Here is a 17,348-nt window from a genome sequence, read left to right on the forward strand (position 1 = left end):
ATTTGAGTGGCATTAGTTCAAGGGGCAGGCAGCCTTGGGGCCAGCCACGTCCCCCACAGCCATGAGGCCACGGCCGGTCCTTCCGGGAATCCCCCGAACAGCTGCGGGGAAAGGAAACTGGGGAGAAAGGGAAAAAGTTCTTACTCGTCAATCTTATTGGGGAAGCCCCAGCACTGCTGTGGGTTGGTGTCTCCATGGCCCGTGTGGATGAAGCTGTTCTTGAGGGGCTGGCTGATGTCGTGGGCGGACAGCCCTGCCACCGAGGTCACCGTGTTGCGTGGGAACTGCCCCACCTTCAGCGTCCGTTTGTTCTGACCCCGCCACCAGTAATTCTCAGCCCTGGGGAACAAAATTGGGACAGGTTAGGAGGATAGCAGGTCAGGTTTTTCCCCCCCAGAGACAGAGCATCTGCAAGGACCTGTACGTTATAGGATGGGGAATCACAGAAAGGAGACTTCAGCTAAACATCAGGAAGAACTTTCTGATGGGAAGAGCTGCTTGACAGAGGAACAGAGGCGGTGGACTCTTCTTCCTTGGAGATTTTTAAGCAGAGGTTGGGTAGGCAACCTTTGCTTAAATTCCTGCATTGCAGGCAGTTGGACTAGATAATTAATAAAATAATAATAATATCCCGCCCTCCCCAGCTGAAGCTGGGCTCAGAGCGGCTAACAACAGCAACAGTAACACCGTTTACATAAAATCACAATAAGTTAATTAAAATACATTCTAAAATCAGTTCATTCTAAAATCAATTCAGAGCCAAATTAATGGCAACCATTGGGCAAGAGTTCTATGAGGATTACAGAAGGAGGAGGTCAGACTGTGCCTTGGCCAAAAGCCTGGTGGAACACCTCCGTCTTGCAGGCCCTGCGGAAAGATGTCAAGTCCCGCAGGGCCCTGGTCTCTTGTGACAGAGTGTTCCACCAGATCGGGGCCACAGCCGAAAAAGCCCTGGCTCTGGTTGAGGCCAGCCTAACTTCCCTGTGGCCCGGGACCTCCAAGATGTTTTTGTTTGAAGACTGTAAGTTCCTCTGTGGGACATACCAGGAGAGGCGGTCCCGTAGGTACGAGGGTCCTAGGCCGTATAGGGCTTTTAAATAATAATAATAATAATAATAATAATAATAATAATAATAATAATAATATTTATACCATGTCCATCTGGCTGGGTTTCTCCAGCCACTCTGGGAGGCTTAGTGAAGGTAAAGGGAACCCTGACCATTAGGTCCAGTCGTGACCGACCCTGGGGTTGCGCGCTCATCTCGCTCTATAGGCCGAGGGAGCCGGCATACAGCTTCCGGGTATGTGGCCAGCAAGACTAAGCCGCTTCTGGCGAACCAGAGCAGCGCACGGAAACACCGTTCACCTTCCTGCCAGAGCGGTACTTATTTATCTACTTGCACTTTGACGTGCTTTCAAACTGCTAGGTTGGCAGGAGCAGGGACCGAGCAACGGGAGCTCACCCCGTCACGGGGATTTGAACCGCCGACCTTCTGATCGGCAAGTCCTAGGCTCTGTGGTTTAACCCACAGCGCCACCCGCGTCTTACAGCACATAAAAAATTGTGCATTAGACATAAAAAACTTCCTGATACAGGATTGCCTTCTGATGTCTTCTAAAAGTCAGATAGTTGTTGATTTCCTTGACATCTGATGTGAGGGCGTTCCACAGGGCGGGTGCCACCACAGAGAAGGCCCTTCCAACTCTATGATCCTATGAACCAATCCCAGCTGCTGCAGATGCCCAATACCCACCGGGCAATATCCGAAGAAGCGGCAAAGACACTGAGCCAAGAATCCTATTTTCGGACGGACCCGTCACCCACAACAGATGGATGCTAGCCATCCAGACTGCAACCTCCTGTAGAGAACCAAGTGAACGCAAGAACATAAGAGGAGCCTGCAGGATCAGGCCAATGTCCCATCTAGTCTGGTCTCACAGTGTCCTACCAGATGCCCCAGTGGGAATTCCATAAGCAGGACCTGAGCAGAAGAGCGTAAGATATTCAGAAGCATTGCTGCCTCCAGATTTGGCAGCAGAGCATAGCCATTATGGCCAGTAGCCATTGAGAGCCTTCTCCTCCTTCAAGAGTTGGAGGACTCCCTGGTCCTGAATGGGGTAACTGTGCCCCTGAAGGACCAGGTGCGCAGCCTAGGAGTCATTTTGGACTCGCAGCTGTCCATGGAGGTGCAGGTCAATTCTGTGTCCAGGGCAGCTGTCTACCAGCTCCAACTGGTACGTAGGATGAGACCCTATCTGCCTGCGGATTGTCTCGCCAGAGTGGTGCATGCTCTGGATATCTCCCGCTTGGACTACTGCAATGCGCTCTATGTGGGGCTACCTTTGAAGGTGACCCAGAAACTACAACTAATCCAGAATGCGGCAGCTAGACTGGATTAGTTGACTGGGAGCGGACGCCGAGACCATATAACACCGGTCTTGAAATACCTACATTGGCTCCCAGTACGTTTCCGAGCACAATTCAAAGTGTTGGTGCTGATCTTTAAAGCCCTAAATGGCCTCAGGCCAGTCTAGGAACATCTCCACCCCCATCGTTCTACCCGGACACTGAGGTCCAGCACCGAGGGCCTTCTGGCGGTTCCCTCACTGCGAGAAGCCAAGTTACAGGGAAACAGGCAGAGGGCCTTCTCGGTAGTGGCACCCGCCCTGTGGAACACCCTCCCACCAGATATCAAAGAGAACAACTACCAGACTTTTAGAAGACATCTGAAGGCAGCCCTGTTTAGGGAAGCTTTTAATGTTTGATGTATTACAGTATTTTAATATTCTTTTGGAAGCCGCCCAGAGTGGCTGGGGAAGCCCAGCCAGATGGGCGAGGTATAAATAATAAAATATTATTATTAAAGCCACCCAAGTTGGTGGCTATCTCTGACCCTTGTGGCAGGGAGTTCCATAGTTTAACTGTGCGCTGCCTGTCCTGAATCTTCCAACATTCAGCTTCGCTCACGAGTTCTAGTATTAGGAGAGAGGGAGGAAAGCTCTTCTCAATCCACGGCACAAAGAAAGGCAATCTCAAGGGGTGCTTACAGGGCAAAAGCTCAAGCAAGCAAGCCAAGCCACACATTAAAGAGGGACAATGCACCGAGTCACTAGCCAACATGACCTTAGGGATATAGGCAGCTGATCCTTCTAACTCTGACTGGCAGCAGCCCTCCAGGGAGCCTTTCCCAGCCCTACCCAGAGATGCTGCAAACCTGGGGCGACTTGCATCCCTTCCCCACCTGGCTGGGGAACAGGGGGGAATTCCTCCCTGACTCAAAGCAGGGGTGGCAATGAGCCAAACAGTCCGAGAAAAAAGCCATTCACTGAGTCACCATTCCAGTAAGAAATTTACGGCTTGCAACCCTGTGACATCGGCTGCCTTTCACGGTGGAATTTCCTGATGCTTCCGAGGGAAAAGTTCCAGAATGGGCAGGGACAAGGGAATCAGCGCAAGCGGGAGGCACACTTTCCATGATTTCTGTGAGCTGACACTGAATATTCTGAAAACACGCTCTTCACCCCACTTTTCAAGCCCTTTTCTCACCATATATATATATATATATTTTTTTTTACTAAGCTTTGTAGAACATACAGAAAGTGAGAAAAGTCAGGAACCAGAAAGCACTAGGAGCTCCAAACACAGGATACACCCAACATTATACCACGGCAGGGTGAACAGACCAGGCAAGTCACATTTCGCAAACTATCTGCAGACAACGTGAAAATCAAATAACGCTCCTCTTTTCTGTTTGTTACAGGACTTGAATGGCAAGGCAATGAAATGTAATCTGCTACGGGTTGTAGCTTCTCAGACCCACTCCCAAATTTTAAATGATATATTATTATGGCAGACTCACCTCAGGAACAGAGGAACAAAGTTTTGGTAAAAGTATGAGAGCCAAGCTGTTCAGGATACTGGGATAATCCCTGTACCATGAGATGGAATAGCTCAGTTGGTAAAGGTAAAGGTAAAGGGACCCCTGACCATTAGGTCCAGTCGTGGCCAACTCTGGGGTTGCGGCGCTCATCTCGCTTTATTGGCCAAGGGAGCTGGCATACAGCTTCCGGGTCATGTGGCCAGCAGGACTAAGCCACTTCTGGCGAACCAGAGCAGCGCACGGAAACGCCGTTTACCTTCCCACCAGAGTAGTACCTATTTATCTACTTGCACTTTGATGTGCTTTTGAACTGCTAGGTTGGCAGGAGCAGGGACCGAGCAACAGGAGCTCACCCCGACACAGAGATTCGAACCGCCAACCTTCTGATCAGCAAGCCCTAGGCCCTGTGGTTTAACCCACAGCGCCACCCACGTCCCACTTGGTAGAGGGTTTGGGTTCGAGACCCATGTTGGGCGAAAGTTTCCTACATTGCAGGGGGTTGGACTAGATGACCCTCAAAGTCCCCTCCAACACTAAAATTCTACGATTCTATGTACCTCATTGCTCTCACCAAGTAGTTTATTTTTTTAATGGCAAAAGTATTTATATATTGGTGCTCATTTAAAAAAGAAACCACAGAGCTGTTTACAACAGTTATACATGAAGCCATATAAGACAAAAAATAACAATGTTAGAATCAGAAATCAACTACATTCCTAACTTGGTTCTTGAACGGAATCTGTTCCGGGAATCTGTTCGACTTCCGAAAACGTTCGACTTCCAAGGCGCAGCTTCCGATTGGCTGCGGGAGCTTCCTGCAGCCAATCAGAAGCTGTGTCATACATTTGGCTTCTGAAAAACGTCCGCAAACCGGAACACTCACTTCCGGGTTTGTGGTGTTCAAGAGCCAAAACGTTCTGAGTCGCAAGGCGTTCCAGAACCAAGGTACGACTGTACTATGGAAATATGCATTCTTAATTGACTGATGGGACAGGAAAAACATCAGCAGCTGCTTTTAAGTTGGAAATACATTGGAAACTTCCCCACTGAAGAAGTTTGCAGTGATTCGAAACCCAAAGAATCCTGGGAACTGTAGTTTGACAACGGTTTGGGAAATTGTCGCTCTGAGAGAGGATAAACTACAGTTCCCAGAATTCTTCTCCAGGTGATTTAAGCATGCTCCAGCTATATGGAGTGTGCACAGCCATACAGTCTATGTTTTGCTTTCGGCGTGCCATGAAATCCAGCCTGATTAAGCAGCCTCTCGACGATTGGGAAACTTTTGCTCCGTTCCTCGATGCCTCGAGTGTGAGACTGTTAACCCAGAACCGAGCCGCTCCGTGTTCACGCCTCTCGCTGCCGCCCTCCCGTCCTCCACGCTGAGTAATAAGTTGGCACAGAAAGACGACTCATCGAGAAGGTAAACAGGAAAGGGGTTGAGCCAGCCCTGATTGCAAGCGAGTGACTCACTAGGTAACTTCAGGAGACAGCCGTCCTCCAGCCTGCACTCTTATCAGCCAGAGAGCACCTGCTCAGAGTTCCGGCCGCAGCAAAAGCACAGCGCGGCCGTGTTAACCTGTGGAACTCCCTGCCACAACGGCCACCAACTTGGACGGCTTCCCACTGGGGCAGGATGCTCTTCTGATGTTCTTAGGGAACCTCCAGGTCCAGAAGCACTCTATCTAGGCTTCTCGTGTTTTTTAGGAGAATTGGGCCACTGTAGGAACAGGATCCTGGCCTCTTCTTTGGCCTGATCCTGCTGCTTCAGGGCTCGTATGATGGTCTTCTGCCTGCTGGGGAACTTCTCCTGCACACCCGAGCTCTTGAACAGCTCCCATAAGTTCCCATGAGCTATGACACAACTATTTCTAGAATAAATATTGGGTCTCGTTTCTTTCCTTCTTTTGAGAAACCCCATTCATCTCCAGTTTGGTTTAATGGTTGGAATACTGAGCTGGAACCCAGCAGGTTCAAATCACCACTTGGCCAGGAAGCTCAATGACTCTCAGCCTAACCAAAGTTTTTGATTTGAGTTTCTACTGAAATGAGCCTGCATTTTAATGTTGTATTTTAATCTTGTTTTTAAGTTGTATTTCAATCAATTGTTTTTATACCTGGTGTTAGCCGCCCTGAGCCCGGTCTTGGCTGGGGAGGGCAGGGTATAAATATATTATTATTATTATTATTATTATTATTATTATTATTATTATTATTATCATCATCATCACCTACCTCACAGGGTTGTTGTGAGGCTAAAGCTGGAAGCTGGTGGTGCAGGGACAGATCCATATAGCCCCCATCCTGAGCTCCTGGGATATATATCTAACAACCAACCAAGTCCGGTCCATTGGCATTTACGTCAAGAGATCATGCAGAGTTTTAAAACTAGATCGTATGCTCAAAACCTTTCTATGCAAGGGGGAAATCTGCCATGGAGGAAGTTAGCTTATAAGCACTGCAGTCACGTTGCTACTGAGGGTGATTCATGCCCACAGAGGAGGGGTCCCTGAAAAGTGTGCAAAGTCACCTGCAGCGCTTAGTCACTGGGAGTTTGCTCTGCATGGGTGGCTCTGAGCGCACGAGCGTGAACCGAGAGCATCCGAGCTCGGAGCAACCCTGAGAGTCGCCCCAATCCAACACGGCTCTGTGCTGCTTTTTTAAAGGGCTTCTACGTTTTCCACTGGGCTGAGTGCCACCCCGATATTTTACGAGAGGGCGGAAGGTGAACACTTTCGCGAACCAACGGCTGGACTGAGCATGTTGAACTTAATTCACAGCGGAGTCTTTATCCGATCTCCTCTTAAGACTCACTGTTGCTTTGCTCAGTAGTCATAAAATCAAAGAGCTGTAGAGATGAAGGGGACCCCCAAAGGCCATCTAGTCTGACCCCCTGCAACGCAGGACCCACAGCTGGAAAATCGCAACCTCTCCAATGCAATCCAATCCTCCTTATTTATGGTGCTGGAGAGCCCAGGCGTCTATTGAAAGGTTTGGATTCTTTATTTTATTTTATTGCTTATACAAGCCCCCTTTGGCGCTAATTCTGGATTCCCTTGTGGCTGCAAGGAAGGAAAAGAGAGTGGAGAGAGCCATAGCCAGAGCCAAATAGCCTTATACTGAGTCTGACCCTTGGTCTATCTACCCCTATACTGTCTGCTCTGACTGGCAGCGGCTGTCGAGGAGTGCAGGCAGGGAGTCTTCTGCTTCCCACGAAAAGCAGCTGCCCCACCTCTGAACGACAGTCCTTCCTCTGAAAACAACGTAAGATCCTGGTCCTCATGGAGGCTTTGTTGAAATGTGAACACAGTGACTCGGACCATTGGTCCACCTAGTGTTGCCCACACTGGCTGGCAGCAGCAGCTCCCAGGATTTCAGGCAGCGAGCCTCTCCCAGCTCTACCTGGAAATGCTGCCAGCGGTTGACCTTCTGCATGCAAAGCAGGTGCTCTGCGGCTGAGCTATGGTCACTCTCACAAAAAAGGGCCAAATTCGGCAGGCAGGGCAATGGGGTCTGCCACAAATACGGGAGGGGAGGGCCTGCTTGTCCAGGATCTCAGTGCATAGCTGTCAACTTACAGATTTGAAAATAAGGGACCAGCAGCCTCGAAAATAAGGGATCAGCAGCCAAAATAAGGGAATTTCAGAGCACAGGTATGTTCAACTTCTGAGCCCCTCTGAGCCAAAGGCAGAAAGCCCAGCCAGCAGCCAAACGAAGCCTCAAGCGGTGGTTCCCACAGCGCAGCAACCCGGCAAAGGGGATGCAGCAAGGAAAACCACTGTCACTTCTTTGCTGGGAAGCGCTGAGCAAAGGCAAGTCCCCAGGCAATGCGGCCGATTTGATTGGCGCAAGACATGCAAGCTCCACCCCCCAGTCGTTCTTAGACTCCTTATAGGGTGAGCAACGCAGCCAAGCAACACAGTTGGAGCCTCCCTCCTCCCTGGCCGGCAGGGAGACAGAGAGAGGAGCTGCTTCCTTTGAAACCCGGGAAATTTAAGGGACATCCATCAATAAGGGACAGCAGCGGGGCACAGCGCTGGGATAAGGGAGTTTCCCGCCAAATAAGGGACGGTTGACAGCTATGTCTCAGTGCCCATCGTACCTGCTGGCAGGTGTTGATGGGAGCTGCAAGCGGAAGCACCTGAAGGGCGAAAAGCTCCCTGCCTCTGCATTAAACTGTACAGGTGATATGACTGGGAAAGGGGGGGGGGTATCCTGAGTTCCTTGGAAGGCAGGGCAGGAAGCGCATTTGATTAATTAGAAACTGCAACAACAACAATAAGAGCTCGAGACAAGAGGGAACAAGAGAAGTTAAGAAGCACAGCCAGATTGAGACACGTCAGGCAGACAAGGACCCGAAGCACATTATATAATCGAGAACTGATACACCGGGCAGATTAATCACCAGGACTCCTGCTCATCTCTACATCTGCGCAACTCCCACCAGTTCCAAATAGGCTCCAAATCTGGGGTTCCTGGAAGATGGAGCCCTGAAAAAGACCAGGGCTCTTGCAGTTTATACCCACTAACTGGAAGGCCTGGTTAGAAGCAGTGTTCATAGAATCGCAGAATTGTCAGAAGGGATCCTAGTGGACATCTATCCCAACCCGCTGCAATGCGGGAATCTCAGCTAAAGCATCCATTTAAGCCATCCAACCTCTGCTTAAAAACCTTCAATGGAGGAGTTCCCACCATCTTCTGAGAGAGCCCATTCCACTCTCAAACGGCTCTTGCAGTCAGAAAGATCTTGCTAATGTTTAATGTCTGAATCTCCTCTCTTGTAACTTGAAGCCATGGGTTCGAGTCCTGCCTTCCGGAGCAGGAGAAAACAAGGTTTCCCCACCTTCCATTTGACAGCCCTTGAGGTATGTGAATATGGCTCTCCTATCTCCTCTCAGTCTCCTCTTTTCCAGGCTAAACATACCCATTTCCTTCAACCGTTCCTCATCAGCCTTGTTTCCCAGACCCCAATCATCTTGGTCTCCCTCCTCTGCACACCTTCCACTTTGTCGATATCCTCCTTAAATTGTGCTGCCCAGAACGGGAAACAGGACTCAAGGTGGGGTCTGACCAAGGCAGAATTTGGTGAGGCTCTGGGGTTTGTGTGAGAGAGGTGGACGGATCGTGATTTGGCGGTAGAGCAGGCTCCATCTCTAGAATTGGCACGTGGGGCTGGGAAAGACCCCCTGCCTGAACCCCTGGAGAGAGGCTGCGAGTCAGGGTAGGCCATACTGAGCTAGATGGACCCAACAAGCAGCTGCATATATTGAATTCCCTGCATCTCCAGTTAAAGGGTTTCATGTTTGGAGACCCCTCTGCCCGTTTGGAGACAAAACGAGGCGAGATGACTTCAGCGGCAAGATGACCAAGCCTGAACCATGGTGTGTTTTTTTTAAGCCTTAATGTGCTTAAACCTCGGACTCCTGAACTCTTTGCACCCATCTGTCATCCTCTGGCAGGGCTGCAAGGAAATCAGAAACCATCCCTTTCACTTTCCAACCGGGCCTGGGTGGAATGCGCAAGCCAGGATGGTGGTTAATGTACAAGCCGGGATCATTATCCCTGCATTCCAGGGGGTTGGGCTAGATCAGGGGTCAGCAACCTAAGGCCCATGGGCCACAAACGGCCCACGGGGGTCGTTTAACCGGCCCCCGAACCAGCCCCAAAGCCAAGCTGCCTGCTCAGCGAGTCCCCGCGCGCTGCGCTAAACCGGTGCAGCATGGCGCAGGGACTCGCTTCTGCGGTGCTGGAAATCGCATCTGCGCAGACACAGACGTTGGAAATCGCGGGCGCGCACCTGATCCGGCGCATGGAGGGTTCTCCACTGGAGTGAACCAGCCCAAGCGAGGTAAACCTTGCCGACCCTTGGCCTAGATGACCCCCTGGGGTCCCTCTACAATTAATAATAATAATAATTTATTATTTATACCCCGCCCATCTGGCTGAGTTTCCGCAGCCACTCTGGGCGGCTTCCAATTGAGTGTTAAAAACAATAAAGCATTAAATATTAAAAACTCCCCTAAACAGGGCTGCCTTCAGATGTCGTTTAAAGAGAAGATAGCTGCTTATTCTATGATTCTATCAAGCCAGCTTATTCCGAACCAATCAGAGCTTAAACTAGGCAAAGTTCCCAAGGGGGACTCTGGTTAGCCAAAAAGCAAAACCTTTCCCATCATGCCACCCCCAAGGCTCAGTACTGAATGCAAACGAAGCGATGTATCTGCTCTTAAAGGGAAGCGGGTGGCGCTGCGGGTTAAACCACAGGGCCTAGGACTTGCTGATCAGAAGGTTGGCGGTTTGAATCCCTGTGACGGGGTGAACTCCCGTTGCTCTGTCCCTGCTCCTGGCAACCTAGCAGTTTGAAAGCACACCAGTGCAAGTAGATAAATAGGTACCGCTCTGGCAGGAAGGTAAACGGCGTTTCCGTGCGCTGCTCTGGTTCGCCAGAAGTGGCTTAGTCATGCTGGCCACGTGACCCAGAAGCTGTACGCTGGCTCAACCCCAGAGTCAGCCACGACTGGACCTAATGGTCAGGGGTCCCTTTACCCTTTACCTTATCTGCTCTTAAGGGCAGCCAAACAGCAGACAGCAGACTGAGGTCTGCTCCAGGGGTCGCAAACCAACGGGAAACTCTGGACAAGACTGGCCAAAATTAAGCAACAGGCACGTGAGCTTCCTGGCAGATTCTGCACCAGGTCAGTTAATGGAAGAGGAGCTGCTCATAGTTATTTTCCCCGCTTCAGACAGTCTTAAGCCAACTCTTGCCTGCATTTGTTGCGCAGGTGAGGAGACCAGGGCAGGGTGCAAATGGGCATGCGCAGTTTGTGCTTCCTAGAGCTGCAGCTCAGGGCGCAGGACAGCTGCCTTACTTGCAGAACGTCTCAGGTTCAATCCCCAATTGTCAGGTCAGGTTGAGAAAGAAGCCCTGGAGAACTGCTGCCAGTCCGTGCGGGCAATACTGACCTATGGTCTGACACACAGCATAAGGCAGCTTCCTATGTCTTAAAACCAACAACATGCAAAGGAAGTCCACTTAAAAGAAAAAATAAAGCGTTCAAAGATCGTCTCGCATTTGAATCAGAGAATTGCAGAGTTGGAAGGGGTCCCCCAAAGGTCATCCAGTCCACCCTGTTGGAATGCAGGAATCTCAGCTAAAGCATTTGGTTTGAGCGTCACAAATTAGTTCTCCGTTTCCCCGCCACCCGAGCAATGGGTTGGGGTAACAAACAGATAGGTTGAGCCAAGGCAGGGCTGGCATCAACAAAGCGGCACGGCGGGACTTGAACCCGCAACCCCAGCTGCCAAATTGTGCTCACCTGCCTTGCAGAGCAACATCCACCAGCAAAGCGACGGCTGGGCAAACCAGCAGCGAAACCTTGTGCATCTGAAGCCCCTTGAGAAAATGAGAGGCTGGCCAAAGCGGGGCAGTCCATCTCCTCCCGAAGGCCTGTTCTCAAAGGGGGCAACCGGACGCCCCGATGGGAAACCCCAAGGCAGGACCCGAGTGCGAGAGCAGCAGCTCTCACTGCCTCCGGCGGTGCAGTGAAGTTCCACCCACCCACCCACCCACCGGCCTCGGTTTCCCCTCCCTGGCAGAAGCATCACCTGCGCTGGGTCTCCCCGGGAGAAATCCACGCCGGATCCTCAGGCGAGCCTCCCAGCCGTCAGGGAAGCCCGAGTCTCTCCCACCACCGCGTCCCGAGTGTGAGAGAGAGGCAGGGAGGAAGGGCTGTTTATGTGCTCAGCCCTGTCACTCAGCAGGGCCGTGACGTAATGCTCAGCGCTACGCCCTCGTCCCTGGCTCTGGTTGCCAGCCAACTCCCTGCAATTAAGGCTGCCCAGCCCAGGAGCAAGAGTCACGGAGAGGCAGGCGGCAGCGAAAGCCGGTCCCTGGAGACACACCGTCCCGCCCTGGCCCACGGCCGCTGCTCCAAGGGGGAACGGACCCAGCCTGCAGCTGGGCAACAGAGCCAGCCGCAGAGGGGCAGGAAAGGGGTCTTCAGGGATGGGCACAACCTCTGTGTTTCGTCCTTCCGCTGGCATTCCGTTGACAGTCTGAATGGTAGAGTTGGGAGGGAGCCCCCCCAAAGGTCATCCAGTCCAACCCGCTAGAATGCAGCGGTCACAGCTAAAGAGTTCCCGGCAACCTCTGCTTAAAAACCTCCAAGGAAGGAGAGTCTACCAGCTTCCGATTCTGTTCCCCTGTCGAACAGCTCTTGCCGCCAGAAAGTTCTTCCTGATGTTTAGTCGGAATCTCCTTTCTTATAACTTGAAGCCGCGGGTTCGAGTCCTACCCTCTGGAACAGGAGGAAACAAGCTTGTTCTCTCTTCCATGAGGTATCTGAAGTTGGCTCTCGTATCTCCTCTCAGCCTCCTCTTTCCCAGCCTAAACATGCCCAGCTCCTTCAACCGTTCCTCATCAGGCTTGCTTCCCAGACCCCTGATCGTCTTAGTCTCCCTCCTCTGCACACCTTCCAGCTTGTCAATATCCTCCTTAAACTGTGGTGCCCAGAACTGGACACAGGACTCCAGGTGGGCATCTGAGCAAGGCAGATATGCTGAACCACAAATCCCATCAGCGGGGGCTGATGGGAGGGGCAGGCCAAGAGCATCTCCTCCAGCTGGCAGAGGAGGCAGCCGTAGCTGGGGGGGTATAAATAATACCCCCCATAGCACGGCGGGGTATAAATAATAACCCTTGGTCGAGTTATCTCCCGCTTGGACTACTGCAATGCGCTCTACGTGGGGCTACCTTTGAAAGTGATCCGGAAACTGCAATTAATCCAGAATGCGGCAGCTAGACTGGTGACTGGGAGTGGCCGCCGTGACCGCATAACACTAGTCCTGAGAGATCTGCATTGGCTCCCAGGACGTTTCCGAGCACAATTCAAAGTGTTGGTGCTGACCTTTAAAGCCCTAAACAGCCTCAGTCCAGTAGACCTGAAGGAGCGTCTCCACCCCCATCGTTCAGCCCGGACACTGAGGTCCAGCGCCGAGGGCCTTCTGGCGGTTCCCTCCCTGCGAAAAGTGAGGTTGCAGGGAACCAGACAGAGGGCCTTGTCGGTGGTGGCGCCCACCCTGTGGAACACCCTCCCTTCAGATGTGAAGGAAATAAGCAGCTATCCTATCTTTAAAAGACATCTGAAGTTCAGGGAAGTTTTTAATACTTAACGCTGTACTGTTTTTAACATTTTATTGGGAGCCGCCCAGAGTGGCTGGGGAAACTCAGTCAGATGGGCGAGGTATAAATAATAAATAATAATAATAATAATAATAATAATTATTATTATTATTATTATTATTATTTGGGAGAAAAGAGACCCGTTCCTAGTCCTGCCCCCCTGATATCCTTGCCACTGAATCACAGAACAGCAGAGTTGGAAGGGAACCCTAGAGTCATCTAGTCCAGCCCCTGGCAATGCGGGAAGCAATCTGGAGATGCCAGGACTGGTACACACAGCGAGGGCAGGAGAATGGAAATCTGATGGGTCCCTCCCAAAAAATCTTAGCCCACTCCCCTCAAATCCAAATACATCAAAAGCCCCAGAGGTCAGAAAGGTTGTTTTCTGCTGCTCCAGAGAAGCAGACACGGAGCAATGGATCCAAACTACAAGAAAGAAGATTCCACCTAAACATTAGGAAGAACTTCCTGACAGTAAGAGCTGTTTGACAGTGGAATTTGCTGCCAAGGAGTGTGGTGGAGTCTCCTCCTTTGGAAGTCTTTAAGCAGAGGCTTGACAACCATATGTCAGGAGTGCTCTGATGGTGTTTCCTGCTTGGCAGGGGGTTGGACTCGATGGCCCTTGTGGTCTCTTCCAACTCTATGATTCTAGGATTCTATGATTCTCTCTTGCATAGTATTTCTACAACTCTCTCATTGTCCTTTTCTCTAAAAATCCTGTTCTTACATTGGCCACCCAGGTGCCCATGGGACACCCACCTTCAGGGGCCCCTGGCACTCATAGGAATAGGGGTGCCCCCTTTGCTTCTTCCTGCTTCTTCTCATGCCAGGCTGCTGCCAAAGAGGACAATCGCCTCTTTCGGAAAACCCTTCTGTGGTTGCAAGGTCTTCTAGGGAAACCGTCCCAGGGTAGCCAGCCAGCCAGCCAGCCAGCCGGTGCCGTCTCCTCTACGGGCATGAGGATCAGGTGAGCGTGGGCGGCAGGGAGCGGCAGCCAGAGCGGGGGCGTGCGAGAGAACGTGGCTCGCCGAGCACTGGAGGGTACGCAAGCCAAGGCAGAAATCACACTCCGGGGAAAGGAGTGACTCAGAGAGGGGCCCTGGCAAGGGAGGCCAGCCGCTCCAGAGCCCGGGCAGCACTGCTTTGGCATGGCACGCAGGCTGGCAAAGGGCAGGGCACCGCCACGGACTCGTAGGGTTGGGAAGGACCCCATGGGGTCATCTAGTCCAACCCACTGCAATGCGGGGACCACGGGTGGAGAAACCCGGGCAGATGGCCGCCCAATCTCTGCTAAAATGCCTCCGAGAAACCCCACATAGAATAATTCCAGCTACGCTGAGCTTCAGCAGACAAAGCCTTTCTGAGCATCCCGCCCACAAAGCTTTATGTATTAACTTATTCCACAAAATTTATGCAGCACTTGATTGTAAATCAACACACACACACAGAGAGAGAGAGAGAGAGAAAGAGAGAGAGAGAGAGAGAGAGAGAGAGAGAGAGAGCGAGCGCTCAAAGCCGTCTACAAAAAAGATAAGGCAATAAGATTCCCATGTGAAAAAGTTAACAGCAATAATGTCAGGCTTTTGAAAAGTTAAAGCAACACTGTACTAGTAAAGGTAAAGGGACCCCTGACCATTAGGTCCAGTCGCGGACGACTCTGGGGTTGCGGTGCTCATCTCGCTTTACTGGCCGAGGGAGCCGGCGTACAGCTTCCAGGTCATGTGGCCAGCATGACTAAGCTGCTTCTGGCTAACCAGAGCAGCGTACGGAAACGCCGTTTACCTTCCCGCTGGAGTGGTACCTATTAATCTACTTGCACTTTGACGTGCTTTCGAACTGCTAGGTTGGCAGGAGCAGGGACCGAGCAACAGGAGCTCACCCCGTCACGGGGATTCGAACCGCCAACCTTCTGGTTTAACCCACATTACCACCTGCGTCCCTAACACTAGACTAAAAACGTAAACTCGCACACAGTTTCTAAGCATCTGGGTCTGCCAGGATCCCAGCCCCTGACTCCAAGGGGGAGCCGAAAGAACTCCCAGCTAAGTTAAGCAGAAACCAAATGTAACTGGACGCTATGCCCGCTACATTCCCCCTCCTTCCCAAAGCACAGCCCCATGAGATTCCTGAGCCCATCCTTCACATTTTACGATGATCCAGGGCGATTTCAATCAGAGGAGCTTTTGCTGCTGTTTGACAATCTCTGTTTGCGCTTGCCCTCAAGGCCTCCTATTCTGAAAATCGGGCGGGGACGACCGTGGCAAAGCAACTTGGCCAAGGCAAGACAGTGAGCCAATGCCCTGGTCAGACTCTCTCTTCCCAGGGACTCTTTGGCAGGTGGAATCCCAGAATCTTAGAGTTGGAAGGGACCCCCCAAAATCATCTAGTCCAACCCCCCTGCGATGTAGGACACTTTCTGTTCAACGTGGGACCCGCGATCCTGAGATCGTCTCGCGCGAGACCGGCTGAGCTATCCTGCAACAACCTCTGGAAACAGCCTTTGCAAAGCAGGTGATTTGGGGGACCGTCTTGCAGAATACGTTGCATTTCTCGGTAGAAGCGCATAGGGCCGCACTGCCCACGGTGATTAAGGTTTCTTAGACGAGGTCAGAATTCGCACCCTGGGTCCCTCTCAAAGTTTGCCCAGTCCTCAAAATTAGTGAATGTTAGATTGATGTTGGATAGAATTTAAGTGGTTATCAGCTGTAATGATTAAGATAATTGGGGGAAAAAAGAAAGAAAGGTGTAAAATTAAGTGAAAATCAAGGGTGAGGATTTGCTGAATGAATAATTTGAATTGGAATACAAAAAGGGGAGGTATGAGGAGGTCCGAGAAATAAGTTAAAAGAAAATAAGTGAATGAAATTATATGTGTTGTTAATTTTTGTATTTTTGTATTTTGTCTTTTTTTGTATAATTTTTGAAAAGTTAATACATATATTTATAAAAAAATAAATAAAAAACAAAGTCTGCCCAGTCCTCCCCTCGCCCCACGCTACCTGCCCTCGATGACCGTGATGATGTCGTTCATCTGGATGTGTAGCTTGTCCGGCTCGTCGAAATCTTGCAGCGCCCGCATATCCGTGGGCTGCGCCTGGGGGAGGAAAGCAGAAGAGACGTGAAGGCTCAGCAAAGAGACCACCCAGCCAAAAGCTTGCAGATCTGCTAGGAGGGAAACTGCCCTGGCCCCCAGCCGAAGACGAGGACCTGAGGAACCCGAGTTCGAATCTCAAATTAGCCGCCGATCAGCTCACTGGGCCAGTCACAGTCTCTCAGCCCTAACTGACCTTGCAAGGTCGTTGTGAGGATAAAACTAGGCTGAGAACCACACATGCTATCTTGGGGGAAAGGTGAGATAAAGATGCAAAAATACAAAATGCAATACAGTGGTGCCTTGGTTCCCAAACACCGAAAACCCAGAAGTATGTGTTCTGGTTTGTGAACTTTTTTTTGGAAGCTGAACATCCAATGTGGCTGTCGGCTATTGTTTCCGGGTCACCTGCATCAACCAGAATCTGCAGCTTGGTTTTCGAACATTTTGGAAGTCAAATGGACCTCCAGAATGGATTAGGTTTGGCGCTTTTGTTTTTGCAATTTATTTTGTGTTTTTGTTTTTGAGGCTTTTTCGGTTAATTTGTTTTTGTGGCTGTGTGGATTGATTGATTGACCGTGTGTGATTGATTGACTGCGGAAATGGATAAAAGCCCTCCATCCAAACAATAACTATCATCAGTGCAGGTAAGAAAGAAAATAATTTTTTTATTTTTATCATCTACAATACTGTCTTATTTGTTTTATAGCACAGTACATTGACTATTGCTTTCATTTTATGGATCAGTGGTCTCGTTAGATAGTAAAATTCAGGTTAAATTGCTGTTTTAGAGGTTGTTTTTAAAAGTCTGGAACAGATTAGTCTGTTTTGCATTACTTTCTATGAGAATGCGCACCTTGGTTTTGGAACGGACTTCCGGAATAGATTAAGTTTGAGAACCAAGGTAATAATAATAATAAATAATAAATTTTTATTTATACCCTGCCCTTCCCGGCCAGAGCCGGGCTCAGGGCGGCTAACACCAGTAAAAACATAATGGGGGGGGAACCAATTTAAAATACAGGTTAAAATGCAATTTAAAATGCAGCCTCATTTTAAAAGTAGCCCATAGATCAAAACCATAGGGGGAGGGAAACAGAAGGGTCAGACTGAGTCTAAACCAAAGGCCAGGCGGAACAGCTCTGTCTTGCAGGCCCTGCAGAAAGATGTCAAGTCCCGCAGGGCCCTGGTCTCTTGG

The 17,348-nt window shown here is 50.5% G+C and overlaps 1 protein-coding gene across 9 annotated transcripts in view; it reads right to left on the bottom strand.

The window, feature by feature from the left end:
* Positions 1-17,348, bottom strand: part of TNK2 (tyrosine kinase non receptor 2) — a 106,654-nt gene that overhangs the window by 19,001 nt on the left and 70,305 nt on the right. For all 9 annotated transcript variants that reach the window (XM_083503952.1, XM_083503951.1, XM_083503956.1 and 6 more), the window contains 2 exons: positions 16,059-16,153; positions 145-339 (listed from right to left, as the gene is read on the bottom strand). In XM_083503952.1, coding sequence (XP_083360078.1) covers positions 145-339; positions 16,059-16,153 — 290 coding nt within the window. The remainder of the gene's footprint in view (positions 1-144; positions 340-16,058; positions 16,154-17,348) is intronic.

Source organism: Podarcis liolepis (genome assembly GCF_965112155.1).
Source record: "Podarcis liolepis genome assembly, chromosome: 5".
NCBI lineage: Eukaryota > Metazoa > Chordata > Lepidosauria > Squamata > Lacertidae > Podarcis > Podarcis liolepis.